Source organism: Rissa tridactyla, chromosome 1 (assembly GCF_028500815.1).
Source record: "Rissa tridactyla isolate bRisTri1 chromosome 1, bRisTri1.patW.cur.20221130, whole genome shotgun sequence".
NCBI classification, from domain to species: domain Eukaryota; kingdom Metazoa; phylum Chordata; class Aves; order Charadriiformes; family Laridae; genus Rissa; species Rissa tridactyla.
In genome coordinates this window covers 151,251,682-151,269,592 of record NC_071466.1, presented here as the reverse complement: position 1 = coordinate 151,269,592, position 17,911 = coordinate 151,251,682, and the positions used below count along the sequence as shown (strand labels likewise).

At 43.0% G+C, this 17,911-nt stretch overlaps 1 protein-coding gene across 25 annotated transcripts in view; it reads left to right on the top strand.

Moving 5' to 3' along the window:
* The window catches only part of CACNA1C (calcium voltage-gated channel subunit alpha1 C), a 489,873-nt gene that overhangs the window by 396,982 nt on the left and 74,980 nt on the right, over positions 1-17,911 (top strand). For all 25 annotated transcript variants that reach the window (XM_054201788.1, XM_054201724.1, XM_054201725.1 and 22 more), the window contains 10 exons: positions 1,327-1,456; positions 5,119-5,178; positions 8,835-8,941; positions 10,449-10,536; positions 11,658-11,765; positions 12,467-12,519; positions 12,620-12,766; positions 13,681-13,882; positions 14,335-14,493; positions 17,169-17,279. In XM_054201788.1, the coding sequence (XP_054057763.1) occupies positions 1,327-1,456; positions 5,119-5,178; positions 8,835-8,941; positions 10,449-10,536; positions 11,658-11,765; positions 12,467-12,519; positions 12,620-12,766; positions 13,681-13,882; positions 14,335-14,493; positions 17,169-17,279 (1,165 nt within the window). The remainder of the gene's footprint in view (positions 1-1,326; positions 1,457-5,118; positions 5,179-8,834; positions 8,942-10,448; positions 10,537-11,657; positions 11,766-12,466; positions 12,520-12,619; positions 12,767-13,680; positions 13,883-14,334; positions 14,494-17,168; positions 17,280-17,911) is intronic.

Below are 17,911 nucleotides of genomic sequence, written 5' to 3'. Positions count from 1 at the left end.
ATACACACCCAGCAGGGAGTTCATTTATCTCTAATCACACATCAAGAACGAGCATACAAGGAAAGTGAGGAGGAGGATGAGAATCCATAGCTCTGAGGGGAGGCTGAGGAGAATAATTCTTCTCTTGTGCTCTCCCCTTGGGTTCCTACAGTGTGGCTTCACACTGCCTCACCTGTCTTTCCAATACAGATGCACAGGACCAGTACCGTGAGAGGAGGGCTGAGCTATGACACAGGGGAATATATCTTTCCAAGGGTGCAGAAATGAGCTGATGGCCCAGTGGTCTGTGCAGTACCATGTATCCCAACATCTCCCTCGGGGACTGGGCCTCCAAACACAGCCCCAAAGTAAGGCAGGGGTTTAAAAGCACAGCTGAATTCAGAGCCAGTCTTTCCACAGCAGGGCTTGTGCCGCTCCTCCTTGGGTATGTGCAGGAGGGAGGGGCTGATGATGATTGGGACTCATGGACTCTAATGCCAGCTTTGCCACCCACCCACTGTCGCTTGTTGAAGAAGTAAATTAACCTCTGCAATCATCTGTAAAATTGCTATAATAGGGGCTTGGAGGCTTAACAGCCAAAAGTAGAGCTAAATAGATTAATGAAGTGCCTCTAGAATTATGCATAGGACTGTTATGAGGTTTAACTCCTCGTATCCTAATACCAACATATGGAAAGTGCTGTAGTGGTCTCCAGTAAACACACTGCTTGATGGGATACTGCTACTTCTTTACCTGCTAGTTTCCGACTAAGAGCACCAAGCAGTTTATATTGGGCTGATGTTTAGCATGGCATGATGTCCTCCCAGAAGCCCCTTGAAAATGCCAGTCTGCCCTATATCCAGTCTGTGCCCTGTTAGCAAGATCCCCCACAGCTGCTGCTCAGTGACGCTGCAGCCCCAGCTCAAAGAGACATTGGCCACCCCGAAGCCTGTTTCTGCAGCTTTCCTGCTAAATGAATGGGGATGGTTCTGTGAATAAAAACAAGGGATATAATTTTGGGTTGGCAGGTTTCAGACCACATCTAAATCACAAAAGGCTCGGTCAGGAGGGAGTGACTGTTCTCCATTCAAACGCACCGAGCGCGAGTCCTGCAGGCAGCCGCTCACCCTGTGGGCATCACTGCATGACGTGGAGAGCCAAGGCTGCCCAGCACCCAGCAGGACCAAGCACAGCTGCCTGGGCCCATCGTCTCCTTGCTGCTGGGGCAGAGGGAAGCTGCTCTGCAGAACAGTCCTCCAGGGCCAGTCCTGCTGGAGGAGGGGGGGATGTTTCCTGGGTCTTGCTGTTTTCTGAGGGATAAAGTTGTGCCTCTCCTCTCTCTTGCAGGTTTCGTGTCCACTGCCATCGAATCGTTAACGATAACATTTTCACCAACCTGATCCTATTTTTCATCTTGCTCAGCAGCATCTCCCTGGCAGCTGAGGACCCCGTCCGACATCTCTCCTTTAGGAACCAAGTATGCTTCCCATCCTCCTTCCCTCGCTGTGTATTAAAAGCGTGGTACAAGCAGACCATGAGTTGAAGCCAGGAAAGACAGAAAAGACTGTATTAGAGGCTTTGGGAGTGACTTTCTTCTCTGATTTGTGCGTTTTGTAGGCAGTGTGTGAAATCATTAGGTTTTGCAGGGAACATGAGTCAGTGCAGAATTGGGCCTCTAGTTCATTTCAGAAGCGTGGGTAGGGGAAGGAAGGACTGACAGGAGGCTGAAGCAAAATTATTGTTCCCTGGGATTAAGGCATCAGAAATGGGCTGTAGAAACATTGATTGGGATACAGATAATTCTAATTTGGGGAATTTGCAAATTTGGAATATTGCTGTCCTGCTACATGCTTTCTTTTGAACTAAAAAGCCCAGGGCCTGATTTTCACTTTGTTCACAGTGGTGTAAATCAGGAGTAACATTCTTGAGTTTGATGCAGTCACTCTGGGGGAAATTGGTGTCATCAAGGTTAGAATCAGACTATTTGAACGCAAGCTACAAAGCTATCATTAAATTTGAGATAATCCTCAGAAAATATGCTGTTCGGCTCTGCTCGCCAGCCTGGGGGAAGGAGAGGAAGGCATTCAGCAGGGAGATACATTCTCACCTTCTTTCCTGACCATTCTTATTAGCCTTTTGAAATGTTCAGTGCTCCCTTAACTTTGCCAGTGGTTGTTTCCATTAGTCTGGGGTCACTGCAGAAATCAGAGGAGTCAGCAGTCATATGTGAGACTTCTGATCTCTGCTGTCTGCAGTGGCATTTTGGTGTCTTTATGCTGGAAGAGCTTGCTAGTCTTTAAGAATGGGACTTTTTTTGTTGTTGTTTAATAATAAAACCTTAATTTAACTCTCAGTGTTCTACCCCCCTGAAATATCCTGCTCATAAGTGTTTAAATGCATGCAGAGAAGATGTTTATGTAGGTTTATTCCTGAGCATATCTCAGAGCTGCTTTACATTTGGAACTGAAGGAGGGCGCTAAATAATACAGTCAAACCCATGCCACCAGTGATGCATTTTGGGCACGGCTGAGTGTGCCCACCACGTAGGGATAAATGTATGTCAATATATATTAGCACTGCAGCCTGATGTCTGCTGGCATATGGGATTCTGACATGCCACAGAAGCTGCCGCAGAATCTGTAGCAGAGAGATTTAAGTGATGAAAAAAAAGTCAAAGCTGGTTGTCCTGGATATAAAGAGCTGACGGTTTGGGGCAAAGTGTTGTCATGTGTATCTGAATCCACTGATGTTGCATGAAAATCTGTGTTTAATTTTTGCAGGTACAGATGTTTAAAATGTGTCATACAAGGGGACACTGACAAGATGTTTGGGTTGCAAATGTGATCTGCCTTTACACTTTGACAGTAGAACAGTAAGATTGTGTCCTGCCCTGTGCCCACACAGGGGCCTGGGAGGGAAAGCAAGCAAGCTGAACGCAAACTGACTGCCTCTACCTTCACTCTGGGACAACATAATCAGGCATTAACCTGTGCGCAAGGACTCATGCAGACTAGTGCTGCTGTTGACACAAACTGTCCCAGAGCAGGAAGACCGGAATGGAGAGAACATTCTCCACCCAGGGCTAGCAAAGGGGCTTGGACTCTGCTTCTGTCCCAGTGCGGAATAGTGGCTGCATCTTTCTTGTGTCACACAGGGCTCGGGCAGCAAGTTTTTGGAAGTGCCCCCCTAGTCTGATCAAACAGCCTTTAAAGCCCAAACAAGTCCTAAGACTCTATGCTCACAATAATCTCCTGTTTGCACCTTGGCAAGGTGCTCCTTCATTTTAATATATTCTAGAGTAAATTCATATTTAGATAATAATAAATATGCCTGCTGTTAAATGGTACTGCCTGCACAGGTGGAGCAGTGATCATTTTCATTAGGCATGATTTCATCTGTAAGGGACATCTTTACTAGCTGCAGCTTTGGGGCCAGATTCATCAGTACGCTCAGCTGCTTTGCTGTGCTCTGGTGATGTAAAGTAGCTGCAGGTACAGCTTAATCATCCACTTTAATCAAGTTTATGGCTGCTTTATGTTGTTGGAGTCGTGCAAAGCAGCCTGAGAGTACCCATGAATCTGGCCCATTGATTATAAAATTATTCCGTTGATATAATAACCAAATGTCAGGACCTACAAGGCAGCAATGCAAGGGGACATTTCCAATTATAATGTGTGTAAATTAATATAGGATGCAATTGAGATCTGTCCATCCTTGAAATGGCCCGTTTTTAATTCTCTAAGTTGCAAAAATTGATAGAGCCCAAGACAGCCTTGAAGAAGTGAGAACAACTTGGGGTCAAAAATTGAGTAGTGACCTGAAGAATTTTAAGTGATACATCCCCCCATTTGACATTCAGTTTCTGCAAATTTGTCCAGATTCAGATCTTGCTTAAATAGTGCAATCTAAAATAACCCTGTATTTTGCAATAACTACCCCACTGCCCGTGGCATACCAAGTTGTAAGAATCTAGCCACCAATAAACCTAACGTAGAGTACAGGCATTGAGATACAATAAATACCTCTGGGATGGGAGAGGATAGTTTACTGCTGCGTGTTAATTAGTGTTTTAGCAGTAAAGGTTTAAATTTCACAAATTATCAGTTTTCTACAGCTTCCATATATTGGCCTTACACTTTAGAACTTGATTAAGCCAAAACAACGATAATCCAAAGGCACAATAATTTCAATTTTCACCATCTGTAGTGTAGATAACGCTAAAATGGCTTGGGGTACTGGAATACATTGGAAACAAAGAGAGTTTAATTCCAGTCCCACTAGTCAATGGGAAAGTTCCCATTTGCTTTTGTGGGATGTCAGTTGATCAACAGTGGTCTGTCCTTGATGCTGTTACTTTGAAAATCACTTTACACTTCCAGACTTGCTGTTGCCTTCTGTGACACTCTAGGGACACATTTTGTGGTCTGCCATGCATGCCACCAGTAACCCCATCACCAGGTCTAAGTTCATGGGAATGATGAGTGTTTCAGCTTGCCTGTTATCTAGGATGCCAATAGAAAGATGCAAGACCTAAGTTAGGCACCGCTATCACACGATCAAATCATGGTTGAAATACAAGAGCTGGGATTCTGTTCAATTGGCAGAGTCTTTGTTATTCACTTTAATCCAGGGCAAATCAGGATAGAGAAAAAAAATAGCTAGAGCATGAATTTGCAGTTTGCTTTTCTTCCTTTGAGAGAGGCACAGTACAAGCCTGAGTGGAAGTTAATAAGAAGGAATCTCATGTTTTCCGCTGAGAGACCAGGCTTTCTCAGTTTGGAAGTCTATTTGGGAAAACCCTTGAATCAACTGTTTGTTATCAGGTTTAAAGAGGGGGGAAAAATAAAAATAAAAAAAAAAAGAAGGAAGATCCTACAACAACAACCAAGAAGTTATTTTGCCTCTGGAAGCCTCATGGGATTGTAACTCAGAAAAGATTTCATGTAATGTTCTTCTTGTCCTCTGTGACAGGACCTTCACTGCATTCAGCAGGACATCGTTACAAAACCATTTCCTATATAGTCCTCCTTGTTCCCTTGTTAAAAGGCGTATGTATTTGATTTTTGAACTGTGATTTCCCATTCAAGTGATCAGTCACTGATCTACCCTCCCCGCTCCTATTCCCTTTTGTTTTTACAGATTCTCTTTTATTTTGATATAGTTTTTACTGTCATTTTCACCATTGAAATTGCTCTGAAGGTAAAGTGCCCATCTTCTCTACCATAACCTGTTCACAAGCTTACTAGTTTTCTGCCACTATCTGTTGCTAACACACACGCCTGTTTGTTCCTGGGTCACGCTCAGTACCACTAACCCGATTGTGCTTATTTTTCAGATCCTAGGCAATGCAGACTATGTCTTCACTAGTATCTTTACATTAGAAATTATTCTTAAGGTAACCAATCTGAGCAATACACTCGTTTTCTCCGTTCTTTTTCTTTCTTTCTTTCTTTCTTTCTTGCTCTCTATCGCTCTCTTTTTTTTTTTTAAACCTCATTATTATCCACAAAGGATTGTTTATTTTTTGATTTTATTGTTTTGTTAGTTGCTTTAAAAAGTCTTCTCTGAAATTTTGATATTCAAACTTGTTAATTCAGGGCCTATATCAAAAAAGGTGCTTTTTAGGGGAATCACAAGGAAAGGATGATCCTGTTGGGAAAAGTAAGAGGGGACCCAGAAAAAAGACCATCACCCTGTAAATTTCTCTCTCAACCCTGGACAGTCTTTCCAAAACAGGATTTGTTTGCTGTGCAAGGAACCCCGAGCACATACACCTCCTCTTACACATGCTATAACCCAAAGAGAAGCCTCCTTTCTGCACAAGTCACGAGGCCGGGCCAGAGGGCGGCCAATGACTTCTGTAAGGTTACAGGGTGTACAGTCAAGTAGGAGACAGGAAGCGCAGTGCAGAAGCTCGATTTTCAGGTGTGGAGAGGTAACCAAGAGTAGAAATCACTGAAACACCAAGGACTGTAGCTGCAAACGAAAATTGCTGCATTGCCTGTTTGAAAGCTGCCTTCCCATTTCCCGGGAACATGCTCTATACCAAGGGAAATGCGCAGGAGAATGATTTAGCTCAGAAGAAAATAAAAATAGGCTGCCTTGTTCTTAACACCAATTTTCCCAAATTGGTAGGCTAATAAGTTAAATAACAGTAATTGAGCAAAGTTCTGGCTTTCTAAATGCTAGGTTCACTTGGCAGCTTGATTTTTTTTCTCAGCAAGCTAGTTCTAAGTGCTGGCAGGCAGTACCGTAGAGTTGCTCAAATCTTGCAGCTCAAGACCCTAATAACAGTATCCATACTGGAGGCTGGCAAGCAGGGTGGCCCCTGCATATTTTTGTAGAGACATCCTTTTGGATATGACTTAAAATCACCAAAGCCATAATGTTCTCCAAAGAGGTGTACATATTAGCTTGTGTGCAGTGCGCATCTGTGTTTACACAATAAATCTGAACATGCACTTACCAAATGGCGGATCAAAAAGGCCTGTCAAAAAAGGGAAACAACTCAAGAGCAACATTTATGAAATACAACCGTAGTTCAAGGCACCTGTTTGAACTTACAGTTATTAATTCTGCTCCCACTGAAGCAAATGGTAACACTCCTATTGACTTCAGTAGAAGCAGAACCGAACCCAACCCATTGGCGTATTGCTCTGTTTTTATCAGGGGAGCGTACTGCATAGTACCTGAGCCTTCCCCATTCCCTCCTGTTAACTTCAGCGGATATATGTCAGCACCCCTGGATATTCTCTGGGTTCAAGTGGGAGAGGAGTGCGAGGACTACAAACGTTTAAGGAATTCTTCTGTTCTTATCCTGTCAGTTCCTGCCTCACAAGTGGCTTGGTTTCTCAGGGCGTGTTTCTCTGCTGGCTTGCATTGAGCACAATGTTTTGCACAACAGCAAAGTCAGTGTAAATGGTAAAGAAACAAATTAATAAATGGCAATAGGGTGTTCAAGGCTGTAGAGAAACAGGCTTCATCTGCCCTCATGTTGCTGATGACACTTGAAAGACACACACTGCCATGGTGGAGTCCGGTGAATGTTAGCAAGGTGACCACCATTTTTTTTTAATTGGCATCCTAAATGCTTGTTCAGTGCCCCAGATGGGAGACAGATATAGCTTATACATGCTTTGAGAGTCTCTTCTGAGATAACAAAATCTCTCAACAGGCTTAAGAGAACCACAGTTTGTATAGAACTTAAATTCAGCAGAACTTCCCCTACTGATTTCAATGGTGTCTCCTTTCTTTCAAGATTGCCATACAAAATCTAACCAGTAAAGGGCACCTTTACCACCTTTGTTATGGCAAGAACCGCCCCCTCTCCCCCACCTTTCCCAACTGAATGTGTTTATAAGTATAAATTCTAAGCCAAGACCAGAGTTTATACTTCCTCCCCTTCTAAGTTCCGTCTGACTGATCGATAGTCAGTTCCCTGATGTCATGGATGTTTGGTGAAAAAAATAATCTGATATACCATGTGCCCTTCCACCCTTCTCTGAATAAAGTTGTCACAGGTAGGCGTGGCTGGAAACCACTAGCAGGTAATGCCATCCTGAGCTATTAGCGGGAGCCAGAAAACTCCATTTGAATTTGTAGCTCATGCTTCTCAGCTGGGAGTCTGGCTAGAGCTCATCATTGAGGAACAGTCTCATGATGTCTCCTTCAAGTTACGTTATACATCTAACTTAGATGAGATTCAGAGGACCAAATTTAGAAGCCTGTGTTCCTAACCCAGGTAATGGAAGGAGATTAGCAGTTGTGGGGATGGGGTGTCCTCAAAGCAGCTACATTAGATTGCTCACCAAGTCTAAGGTAGGTGGTACAAATGCACCTCACCATCTTTGACCGTGCCAGACTCATTTAGTCACATTCTGTAACTGACCTCAGTCTAAAATTCAAATTCTGAGCTCAGAAGTGTTTAGGTCTGACATTGTGGCTGAGACCTATTTCTGTTTACACTGTCACTTAATCCAATTCTGCAGCTGTGACATCCGCCTCGAAGCCAGGAGGTATTCAATACCCCTTCATACCCAGAAGAGGCAGAGAGTCCCTTGTAAAACATGTAAAATTTTTCCGTTCCTCTGATGGGTGATGTTCGTAATGATTACCTCCACAAAGAAACCACTCTGTCTCAAGGAGTCTTACCTTGGGCCTTGTGAGGAAAACCAAGGGGAAAACGCAGCAGCTTCTAGAACAAAAATGGTGGAAACTGGATAGGAGTAGGAAAAGGGATATTGAGCTGAACAGATGGAGCAAACAAGACATCAGGAATTCCTCCTGTTGCTTCAGTTCAGCTCTAAAGAATCCAGTCCCTGAGGGATTCTGTTTTTTCTTCATGGAGGGAAGAGAGCTCAACTGTCCACTGCAGCTGGTCTAAGCGTTGAAAAACATTACAAAAGGGCTCTTTTTATTTTATATTATTTATTCAATTTAGCTAAAGAGGCCTTTATATAATACAAGCATCATATTCACAAACGTCCTCTGCCACTGAAGAAAAAGGGAAAAGCATATGATGGCAAGGAGTGGTTTTTGCAAACAGTCATTTTGCTGCTTTGCTGATTCTAAATGTTAGGTACTCTATGCACTCAAAGTGCATATTTTCCTCACTGAACGTAGTATTGGCTTTCCTGCCCTAGTTAGCTCTTTCATAGTTATCTTACTGTCTTCTTCACTCTCTTTTCTTTCAATGGGGACTCACCTTCTCCTTTGGGGTGTGGGGGTAAATTGTCTGCTATGTTAGAAATACTGCCCCTCCCCAATTATATACTCTGAGCACAACCAGCTGGCTTTGGTTTCTGAACAGATGCTAATGGCAAAGTATGTTTCTGTCTTCGTGTGCCTTCCTGCAGATGACCGCGTACGGGGCTTTCCTCCATAAGGGTTCCTTCTGCAGAAACTATTTCAACATCTTAGACCTGCTGGTGGTCAGCGTTTCGCTCATCTCCTTTGGGATCCAGTGAGTGAGCTATTTTCAACTGGCTGGTTTTTGGGGATCGTAGGGACGAGTTGGGAGGTGTTACCTCAGGCTCGTTGTCTTACCTGGGTGAGATTTTTCTCATGAGCCTGGAGGTATTTTTCTCAGATGATTCAACACCATTAAAATTCATCCTCAGGAGGGGAGGTAGTAATTGGAAAATGCTACACTAGCATTTCCTTGGAGGGAGGGATCTTTCAAAAAGAGCAAATGAGAACAAGAAACTTGGTCCATTGGGAATCATGACACTTAGCTTCCTTCCAAGAACTCTGATTCACTGTATTGATTCAGAACAGTTAAGTGACTTACTGTTGCCTCCTAGAGCTCTCATAACCTCTTTGGAAAATGGGGCGATAGTGTTTTGCTACTTCCTAAAATGCTGTGGGTCTTGGTCAATGGAAGACCATCAAGCGCTTGAAGAGCTGTGTGAAAATCTGCAGAGTACTGGTGGCAGTGACAGTTGATCCTACTCCTGTCACGCCACTTTGTATTGGTTGATCTGTTAATTTGCTTAATAAGTTTGTAGATTTACTTGACTACATGGAGCTCTATGCATCAGATACGGAGTTTCCTAAGTACTATCACAAATGATGAGAAATAAGCTCACAATTGTTACCATAACAAGTTAGCAGCTCATGTATGTTATGTTCCAGAGCTAAGTCAAGCAGAAGGATTGGTCAGGTCCATTGGGCTTTCAGTCAACATCTTAAGAATGGCACAGTGCTCGTTTTGACCTGCTGTTTCTTTCTTACAGACCTAACTAGACTCTTAATATGTTAGCAAAAAAACTGTTCCCAAAAGTGGTAGGAAGGCCTGATGCCATACAGCATGGAGAACATTCTCAGACTGGGTTTTAGTCCTAGAAGATTCAGAGAGCTCTGTTGTAGTAGATAGTTGTGTTCAGTACTTAAAAAATTAAGTATCAAAGTCATTGTAATCAATTCAGTGGGAGTTTACACATCCTTAAATTTATGTGCACACTTAATTGATTTGCGGGATCAGAGGCCAAGCACATTGCAGGATCAAACTTCAGGTGGATGGTATACCTTTAATGCTGGAGTCACCTGGAGTTCCCACACTTGTATGAATATTTCAGTGGAGTGCTTCTTTGAGCCTTATCTGAAAATGTCTTGTGATGGCTACATCTTGGCACATTTTGCATATCATAGATAGCTACAGAGTCTTTGGTAGCTTCCCCTCCTTAAAAAAGTACCCTGCCCATGTTCCATTCCTTTCATTAATATATCAGAAATGTTGAAAGCCAGGAGAATGTATACTGAGCTGAGCCTGCCCAGACCAGGAAGCAGGACTTATGAAGATAACATCAGAGAGTAGTTCCATTGCCCCTGAAGTGCCATAGCAAAGAGTTGACTCTCTAACTATCCTAAGCAGTCTAAGGCTATGTAGGATTTCAAACAAGAAGGAGTGGGCACAGCAGCACACCCCCTATATTGCTGCATCTCTCAAAACTTCTAATGTTTTCCTCCAGGTCCAGTGCCATCAATGTGGTGAAGATCCTGCGTGTTCTGCGAGTCCTTAGACCACTGAGGGCCATCAACAGAGCCAAAGGACTAAAGGTGAGAAGAGTCCCAATGCATTCTGTAAACTATAAATTCAAGTTATTTCAGGCACCTTTGCAATGGCTGAAATAGTGTTTCAGCAGAATCACAGAATGGTTGAGGTTGGAAGTACCTCTGGAGGTTGTCTTGTCCAACAACCCTGCTCAAGCAGGGCCACCGAGAGCAGGTTGCCCAGGACCACTCTCAGATTGCTTTTGAATATCTCCAAGGACGGAGACAGCACCTCTCTGGGCAACGTGTTCCAATGCTCAGTCACCCTCACAGTAAAAAAGTATTTCCCAACGTTTGGATGAACCTCCTGTGTTTCAGTTTGTGCCCGTTGCCCTTGTCCTGTCAGTGGGTCCCACAGAAAAGAGCCTGGCTCTGCCTTCTTTGCACCCTCCCTTCAGGTATTTATATACATTGACAAGATTCCCCTGAGCTTTCTCTCCTCTAGGCTGAACAGTCACAGCTCCCTCAGCCTTTCCACGTGGGAAAGATGCTCCAGTCCCTTAATGATCTTTGTGTCCCTTTGCTGGAATCCCTCCAGTACATCCATGGCTCTCTTGTACTGAGGAGCCCAGAACTGGACCCAGTACTCCAGGTGTGGCCTCACCAGTGCTGAGTAGAGGGGAAGGATCACCTCCTTCAACCTACTGGAAGTACTTTGCCTAATGCAGCCCAGGACATCATTTGCCTTCTTTTCAGCCAGAGCTCATGTCCCCAGGTCCTTTTCTAGCAAGCTGCTTTCCAGCTGGGTGGCCCAGCATCACCACTGAGGTTAAATGTTGTAGTTTGCTAGGGTTACAGATGGAGTCTCAAGCCTATTTTAACATAACCTTGCTGTATTGGATAAACTCCTTTCTGTGGGCTGGTGAGTGCCCAACTACGTTAAGTCGGTGCTGCTGGAAGTTTCACAGCTCAGCTCTGGTATTTTCCTTTCCCTTTCTGCCTGCTTCTAAGAGTACAGTGAGGAACATAACAAGTTGGTCTTCTCTCTCCTTTCCTGAGACATTACTTAATGGACAATAGTTAAACGAAACTCTTTTATTTGTATTTTTACTCTTGGACTTCTCCCTTAGCCAGAGCAGCTCAGAGCAATCCTGCAAGTTACTTTTGTTCCTATCTTCTATTTGCAGCATGTGGTCCAGTGTGTGTTTGTCGCCATCCGAACCATCGGAAACATTGTGATTGTCACTACTTTGCTGCAGTTCATGTTTGCCTGCATTGGAGTTCAGTTGTTTAAGGTAAAACCATTGGGCCCACTCATTCATCCATTATGCTGAGCTGTATTATGGGGTGGGAAGAAAAATAGCATGAAGAAGCTTGAGGAAGGGGAGATGGAATCTTCTGTGTGAAAGGCAAAACATTTTGGGCACTGTCAGCATTACGCAGGCTCCTGCTACCAGCAGTTCCCCAAAACTGGACAAGGAATATTCAGAATGCCTGCCGTTCATTTCTAATCTTAAGAAATCATCAGTAACATCAGTAACTACTTTTTTCCCTAAATAGATTGTGGCATGACTTAGTGCCAGGTTGGTGGAGGGGGCTGTTCTGAAGGATTGGTATTTGCAGGCTGTTTACCCCTCATCTCATAGAGGAAGGGGCATGCCAGATAATCATGGGAGGTTATTCATTCACTTTTTTATGTCTGCTTTTATTTCTTTGACCTCCACCACCCTTCTGACAACTAGTGTTCTGCAGCACTGAGTGCTCATGCGCCCTAGGACATACACATTAAGTACTGTGCAAGCAGACAAAAGCCTGTGCTCTGAACTACCCAGATGCAGGCAACTCTTGATCCAGTTTGCTCACATCTACCTGAAAAAGAGCATGTAAACATATTCATAGTTGGTTAAGCAAGTAGTAAACGCAGTCTCCTTGCTACGTGCCCTAACCCTTGCACTGTCAGGAAAGGAAGCTTCATTCCTCTTTCTTCCTTTTCAAGGGCAAGCTGTACAGCTGCACTGATAGCTCCAAGCAGACAGCAGCAGAATGCAGGTGGGTCTCACCTTTCCCAGTTATCCCCCTTCACTGGCCACCCACTCTCAGTGGTGAAAGTGCAGTTCTGCCATGTTCTCTCTCTGCTCTCCATCCACAGAGGTTATTACATTACGTACAAGGATGGTGAGGTCAACCAGCCCATGATACAGCCCCGGAGCTGGGAGAACAGCAAGTTTGACTTCGACAACGTCTTGACTGCCATGATGGCCCTCTTTACTGTCTCAACATTTGAGGGCTGGCCAGAGTGAGTGCTTCTTGGGCCGGTGCAACACTAGCGATGTCGTCATTCATTTCAAAAGAGAAAAATCAAATGCAGAGCATAGTCTTTCCCATTCTAAGTGGTAAAATCAGTCTAAAGTATTAAAAGTAGCAATAGTGGCAGCAATCATTGTAGTATTATGTGCTTTGTAAATTCCTCAGGGCCTGCAGGAATTGCTGTTCCTGTACTTGTAAACAGTATACAGCACTGTCTCTATCTCTTAAAAATGATTGACATTTAGTAGTGGCAATGATAGCAATATTTATTACAAATATTATATGTATATATGTATATAAACGGATATAAAATGCCCTTAAGGCACTTACCAGTATTGCTAGGTGTTGCAAGCTTCCCAATGGAGCCAGAAGGGCAATATCAAACACATCAGTGCTATCTCTGCAGTTTGGGCAGACATGGGATGTCTTACCAGGCTGTGCTGTCTGTGCCACACGAGCCAAGGACTCCCACAGCTCCACTCTGTCAGAGTGACATGGGCACACAGGGTATCAGGGACCTGACCCTGACTTGTGTCACCGGATGGCGCCAACAGCAGCGTTAACAGATGTTAAAAGTGCCGAGATCCCCTTCTTGCGCAAAACTCAGTTCCCAACAACACAGACTTTCCTGTCGTCTGTTAACCGAAGGGCATGCTTTTGTTTTAAATTTTAATTGTTCAACTATGAAAACATTTCACCCCTGAACAGGTTCAAATGTGTAAAGTTAGTAAGAGCCATGTCTTCTCTTTTGCAAGACTTTACACTCAGTGCAAGTCTGCGCATCTGTGAGTGAATGAATTTTGATACATATAGAAGAAAATTACAAAGTTAAACTTTATATCACCTATAAGGCCTCCAGGCAGTTGCAGATTTTCTCTGCATTGGGCTCCTGTTTGCTTTCAGGTTGCTGTATAGGTCCATTGATTCCCACATGGAGGATGTGGGACCCATCTATAATCACAGGGTTGAGATCTCCATCTTCTTTATTATCTACATCATCATCATTGCTTTCTTCATGATGAACATCTTCGTTGGTTTCGTCATCGTCACATTTCAGGAACAAGGAGAACAAGAGTACAAGAACTGTGAGCTGGACAAAAACCAGGTAATTTACAACACCTTGTTGCCACTAAAGGTAGAAAATACATTGAAAATAAGCATTTAAGAAAGAAATGCATAGAGATGAACACGTGAAGATTGTCAACAAGATAAAACAATAAGTTGGCTTCACTGCCATCTTTCAGGAGTCAGATAAAAAAAATCTTGCTGTAAAATTTTCTCAAGGGACAACATTCACTTAAAAATGTGTGCTGTACCATTTGGTTCACTGGGATTAGATGAGCATGATAGCATTGTCTGGCCAAAGTAAATGCATATGGAACTCTTCAACAGGTAGAATATGCACATTCAGATTGTGACCTAAAAGAAATTCTTCCACCAAGCATTGTAATTCCAGTAAAAAACTTGAAACACTATGTATTTTTATTATATTTGGAGGTAGCTGACCAACCCTGTATTTTGTTTCGATTTTTAAATCTACCCCTGCCTCTTTCACAGCGTCAGTGTGTAGAATATGCCCTGAAAGCCCGGCCCCTGCGGAGATACATCCCTAAAAACCAGTACCAGTACAAAGTTTGGTATGTGGTCAACTCCACCTATTTTGAATACCTGATGTTCGTTCTGATCCTGCTGAACACCATCTGCCTCGCCATGCAAGTAAGTAAGCAAGCAGAAAACCTTACAGGTGGTGAATTATTAGACTTTGTTGCGGAAAATGTGGAAATGGCTGAGGTTGAAACCTACTTTAACCTTCACACCATGTATTGAGGGAGAAGGACAGGGACATGATAAAAACCATCATACCATGTTCACTCCTGATGACATTTAGTTGAAATGAGGAATCTGCCTCTTGTCCTCTTCCTGCTAATATCTGACACTTTCAAGAATTCTGTTTTAACTCCTTAAAAACAAACAGGACAGGCTGAGAGAGTTGGGGTTGTTCAGCCTGGAGAAGAGAAAGCCCTGGGGAGACCTTATTGCGGCCTTTCAGTACTTAAAAGGGGCCTACAGGAGAGATGGAGACAAACTTTTTAGCAGTCTGCTGTGATAGGACAAGGAGTAATGCTTTTAAACTGAAAGAGGGTAGATTTAGACTACATGTAAGGAAGAAATTTTTTACAATGAGTATGGTGAAACACTGGACCAGGTTGCCCAGAGAGGTGGTAGATGCCCCACCCCTGGAAACATTCAAGGTCAGGTTGGACGGGGCTCTGAGCAAGCTGATCTAGTTGAAGATGTCCTTGCTCATTGCAGGGGCGTTGGACTAGATGACCTTTAAATGTCCCTTCCAACCCAAACTATTCTATGATTCTATTCTATGAAACAAATGAGATAAAAAAAAAAACCAACGGTTACATCAGACCAATTCAATGGCCACTATAACAAGTGACTTCTCAATTCTAACTTTCTTCTATGAAATGCAGAAATTAGCCTGGAAGAGCCACTCACCTGAGATCTGAATTTTAAATCTGGGGCTTTTCTGTGTTAAAAAGTAGAGAACAAATATTTTGGCAAACAAGGCAATAAGGAAACTAGAGACAGAAGGTAGGAGGGGCCCTAGTATCTCCTTTATTCTGTGTTAAGAACCATAGAAACTGTCTAGAAAGAATCTCTAGGGGCTGTATTGTCTATCCCTTCACCTAAAGGCAAGATCAGCTCCACCTGAAACATTTGTTGATAGGTGTTTGTCTAACTTGCTTCACTATTGATGCTACTGATTGTCTTATTACCTGCTATGCTGTGCACTGATTTTCCTTACTGTGCAAAGGTTTTCCAAACATCTAATGTGAGTCCACGAAAGAAACATCTGCATCTGGGTCTATAAGAATAGCACATAGAGGTAGTAGATCACCACGTGCAGGTGGAACAGCAGTAAAGGGGAAGGAGTCAAAATTTTTACCAAGTAGACAGCTTTTCTCTCGCGGTCTCCAGACCAATCTCACCAGATTTCTTGACCTCCTTACTTTTTCTTCATCTGCTGTAGCTGTTTCCCATACCCACTTAAAAGGCTTCCTCTGCTGTCTTGCCTAAGGTACCAACAAAGGAGTAAGGCAGCATGAGTACAAGAAAGTGCTCTGCTCTCAGCTGAAGAAGCATCTACTGCCCTGCTGTCATGGAGCAATAGAGAAGGAACTATTGTGTTCACTCTGAAGCTTTGAAGCATGCTCAGTTGCTGTGACAATGCTGCACGCCCAGGGCAGGTAGAGCTAGAAGCTGTGAGATGCCTGCAAGCCCACAGGCGGGACAGCTTCTCTGGAGATTCTAGGAAGTCTATACCCATCTTGAGAAAAGTACAGTTTTTCAAACTGTGGCCAGATTTGGGTCAAACATCGTAACAGGCAGCAAACACAAAAGCCAAATTCTAGTAAAATTCTTTCTTTTTAAGCAGAGTCCTGCAGGTACTAGTCTATTGAGGAAAACATTACAGGAAACTTTGAAAATGCTTCAACACTATATTTTTCCCTGGGCTGGCTTTCAGCTGCAGCTGAATTGTTTTAACTGAAATGCCTTTAAATAAATCACCCTGAGCCAACGGATGAAAATTCATCCCAGCTGGTTAAAGTTTATCAAAGTTAAGCAACTACAAATGAGATCTTATAACATGAACTGGAAGATGACCTTAAATTAAGGCAGTGCAGTCAGTCTCAAGTATAATGATCTGGAAATAGGGATATGAAGAGTGAGGTGGCAACATTTGCAGAAGACACTACTTGAATTAATCAATAGAAGATGGAGAGTAACTTCATAAGATCTTAATAAAGTTAAGTGAATGGGCAGCATGATTGCAAATTTAATTCGGAGTTGACAAATGCAAGATAATACATGTTGGAAAGATATGACTTGAGCTGCTCGTGTACTTTGCAGAATCCTGAATTAGGTATAATTACTTGGGGAATGGCTTGGTATCATTATGAACAGCTTAGTGAAACCCCTGTTCACTGTGCAGTAGCAATCAAACAAAAAAGTAATTCAAGTGTTACAGAAGGGTGAGATAACAAACACAATTGGAGATTGTCTTGTACCATTATGCAAATTTGTAATGAGCCCTCAACTGGAATGATAAGTGTGATTTTGGTAGGCCCCACTCAAAAAGATCTTTTTAAAAAGATAGCAGATCCAGACCCAGATGGCAAAAACGGCTAGAGGTACGGAAATGCTTATGTGTGAAGGGAGATGGGAATTCTAAATTGGAAAAAAAAAAAAAAAAATTGAGCGTGCTGGGGTTTTCTTTAAAGAACCTCAACATAAAGGGAGGTCAGGAGGGGCCCTGTGGATTCCTAACGCGCTGGTATGTCCGTTCCTCACGCCGCTGCCGGGACGCTATTTTTCAGCACTACGGTCAGAGCTGCATGTTCAAGGAAGCCATGAATATCCTCAACATGCTCTTCACTGGCCTCTTCACCGTCGAGATGGTCCTGAAATTAATCGCCTTCAAGCCCAAGGTAGGTGCTGCAGGCGTAGAGTTTCCTGGCCTCTGTGTGTGTGTGCATGTGTGCGGGGCAGCTGTGAGGAGAAGGAGGAGGTGAAACTTTTTTGATCTATTACCCCACCGGTAACTGAGCTGGACAGTTGCTCTCTGGATTGGAGTCTCATATATTTATTAACTTTTTCACTGGAGAGTAGACATGCACACAAGCAAAAAAAAAAACCCAAACAAACAAACGAAAAAAAGGCAACATTTGCTCATAGACAAGGTTCCTAGTTCTCTGTTTTCACTAAGTTATAAGAGTGACACTATGTTAAGGCTATAACATGTTTTCCATTTTGAATGTTATTCTAATGCTCTCTCTGACTTTCCTTAAATAAATTATAAATAGCATCCCATGATTAGTCTCCTGGCCCAAGTGAAGTTAATCAAGTATGACTTATTTTGAGTTATGAGCTATGGAAAAAAATATTTCTTCTAAGAGGGTTGCATCTCAATGGTAGTTTGAATTGCTTTAGTTTTGAATTTAAGACTTCATTAATAATATTCAGTACCCCAGCAGGTACTGTCTGAAAGTATTGTCCTGTCCATTGGACCATGGCATTCTACTAGTATAGCTGCACCACAGGGTATGGTTATAACCTAATC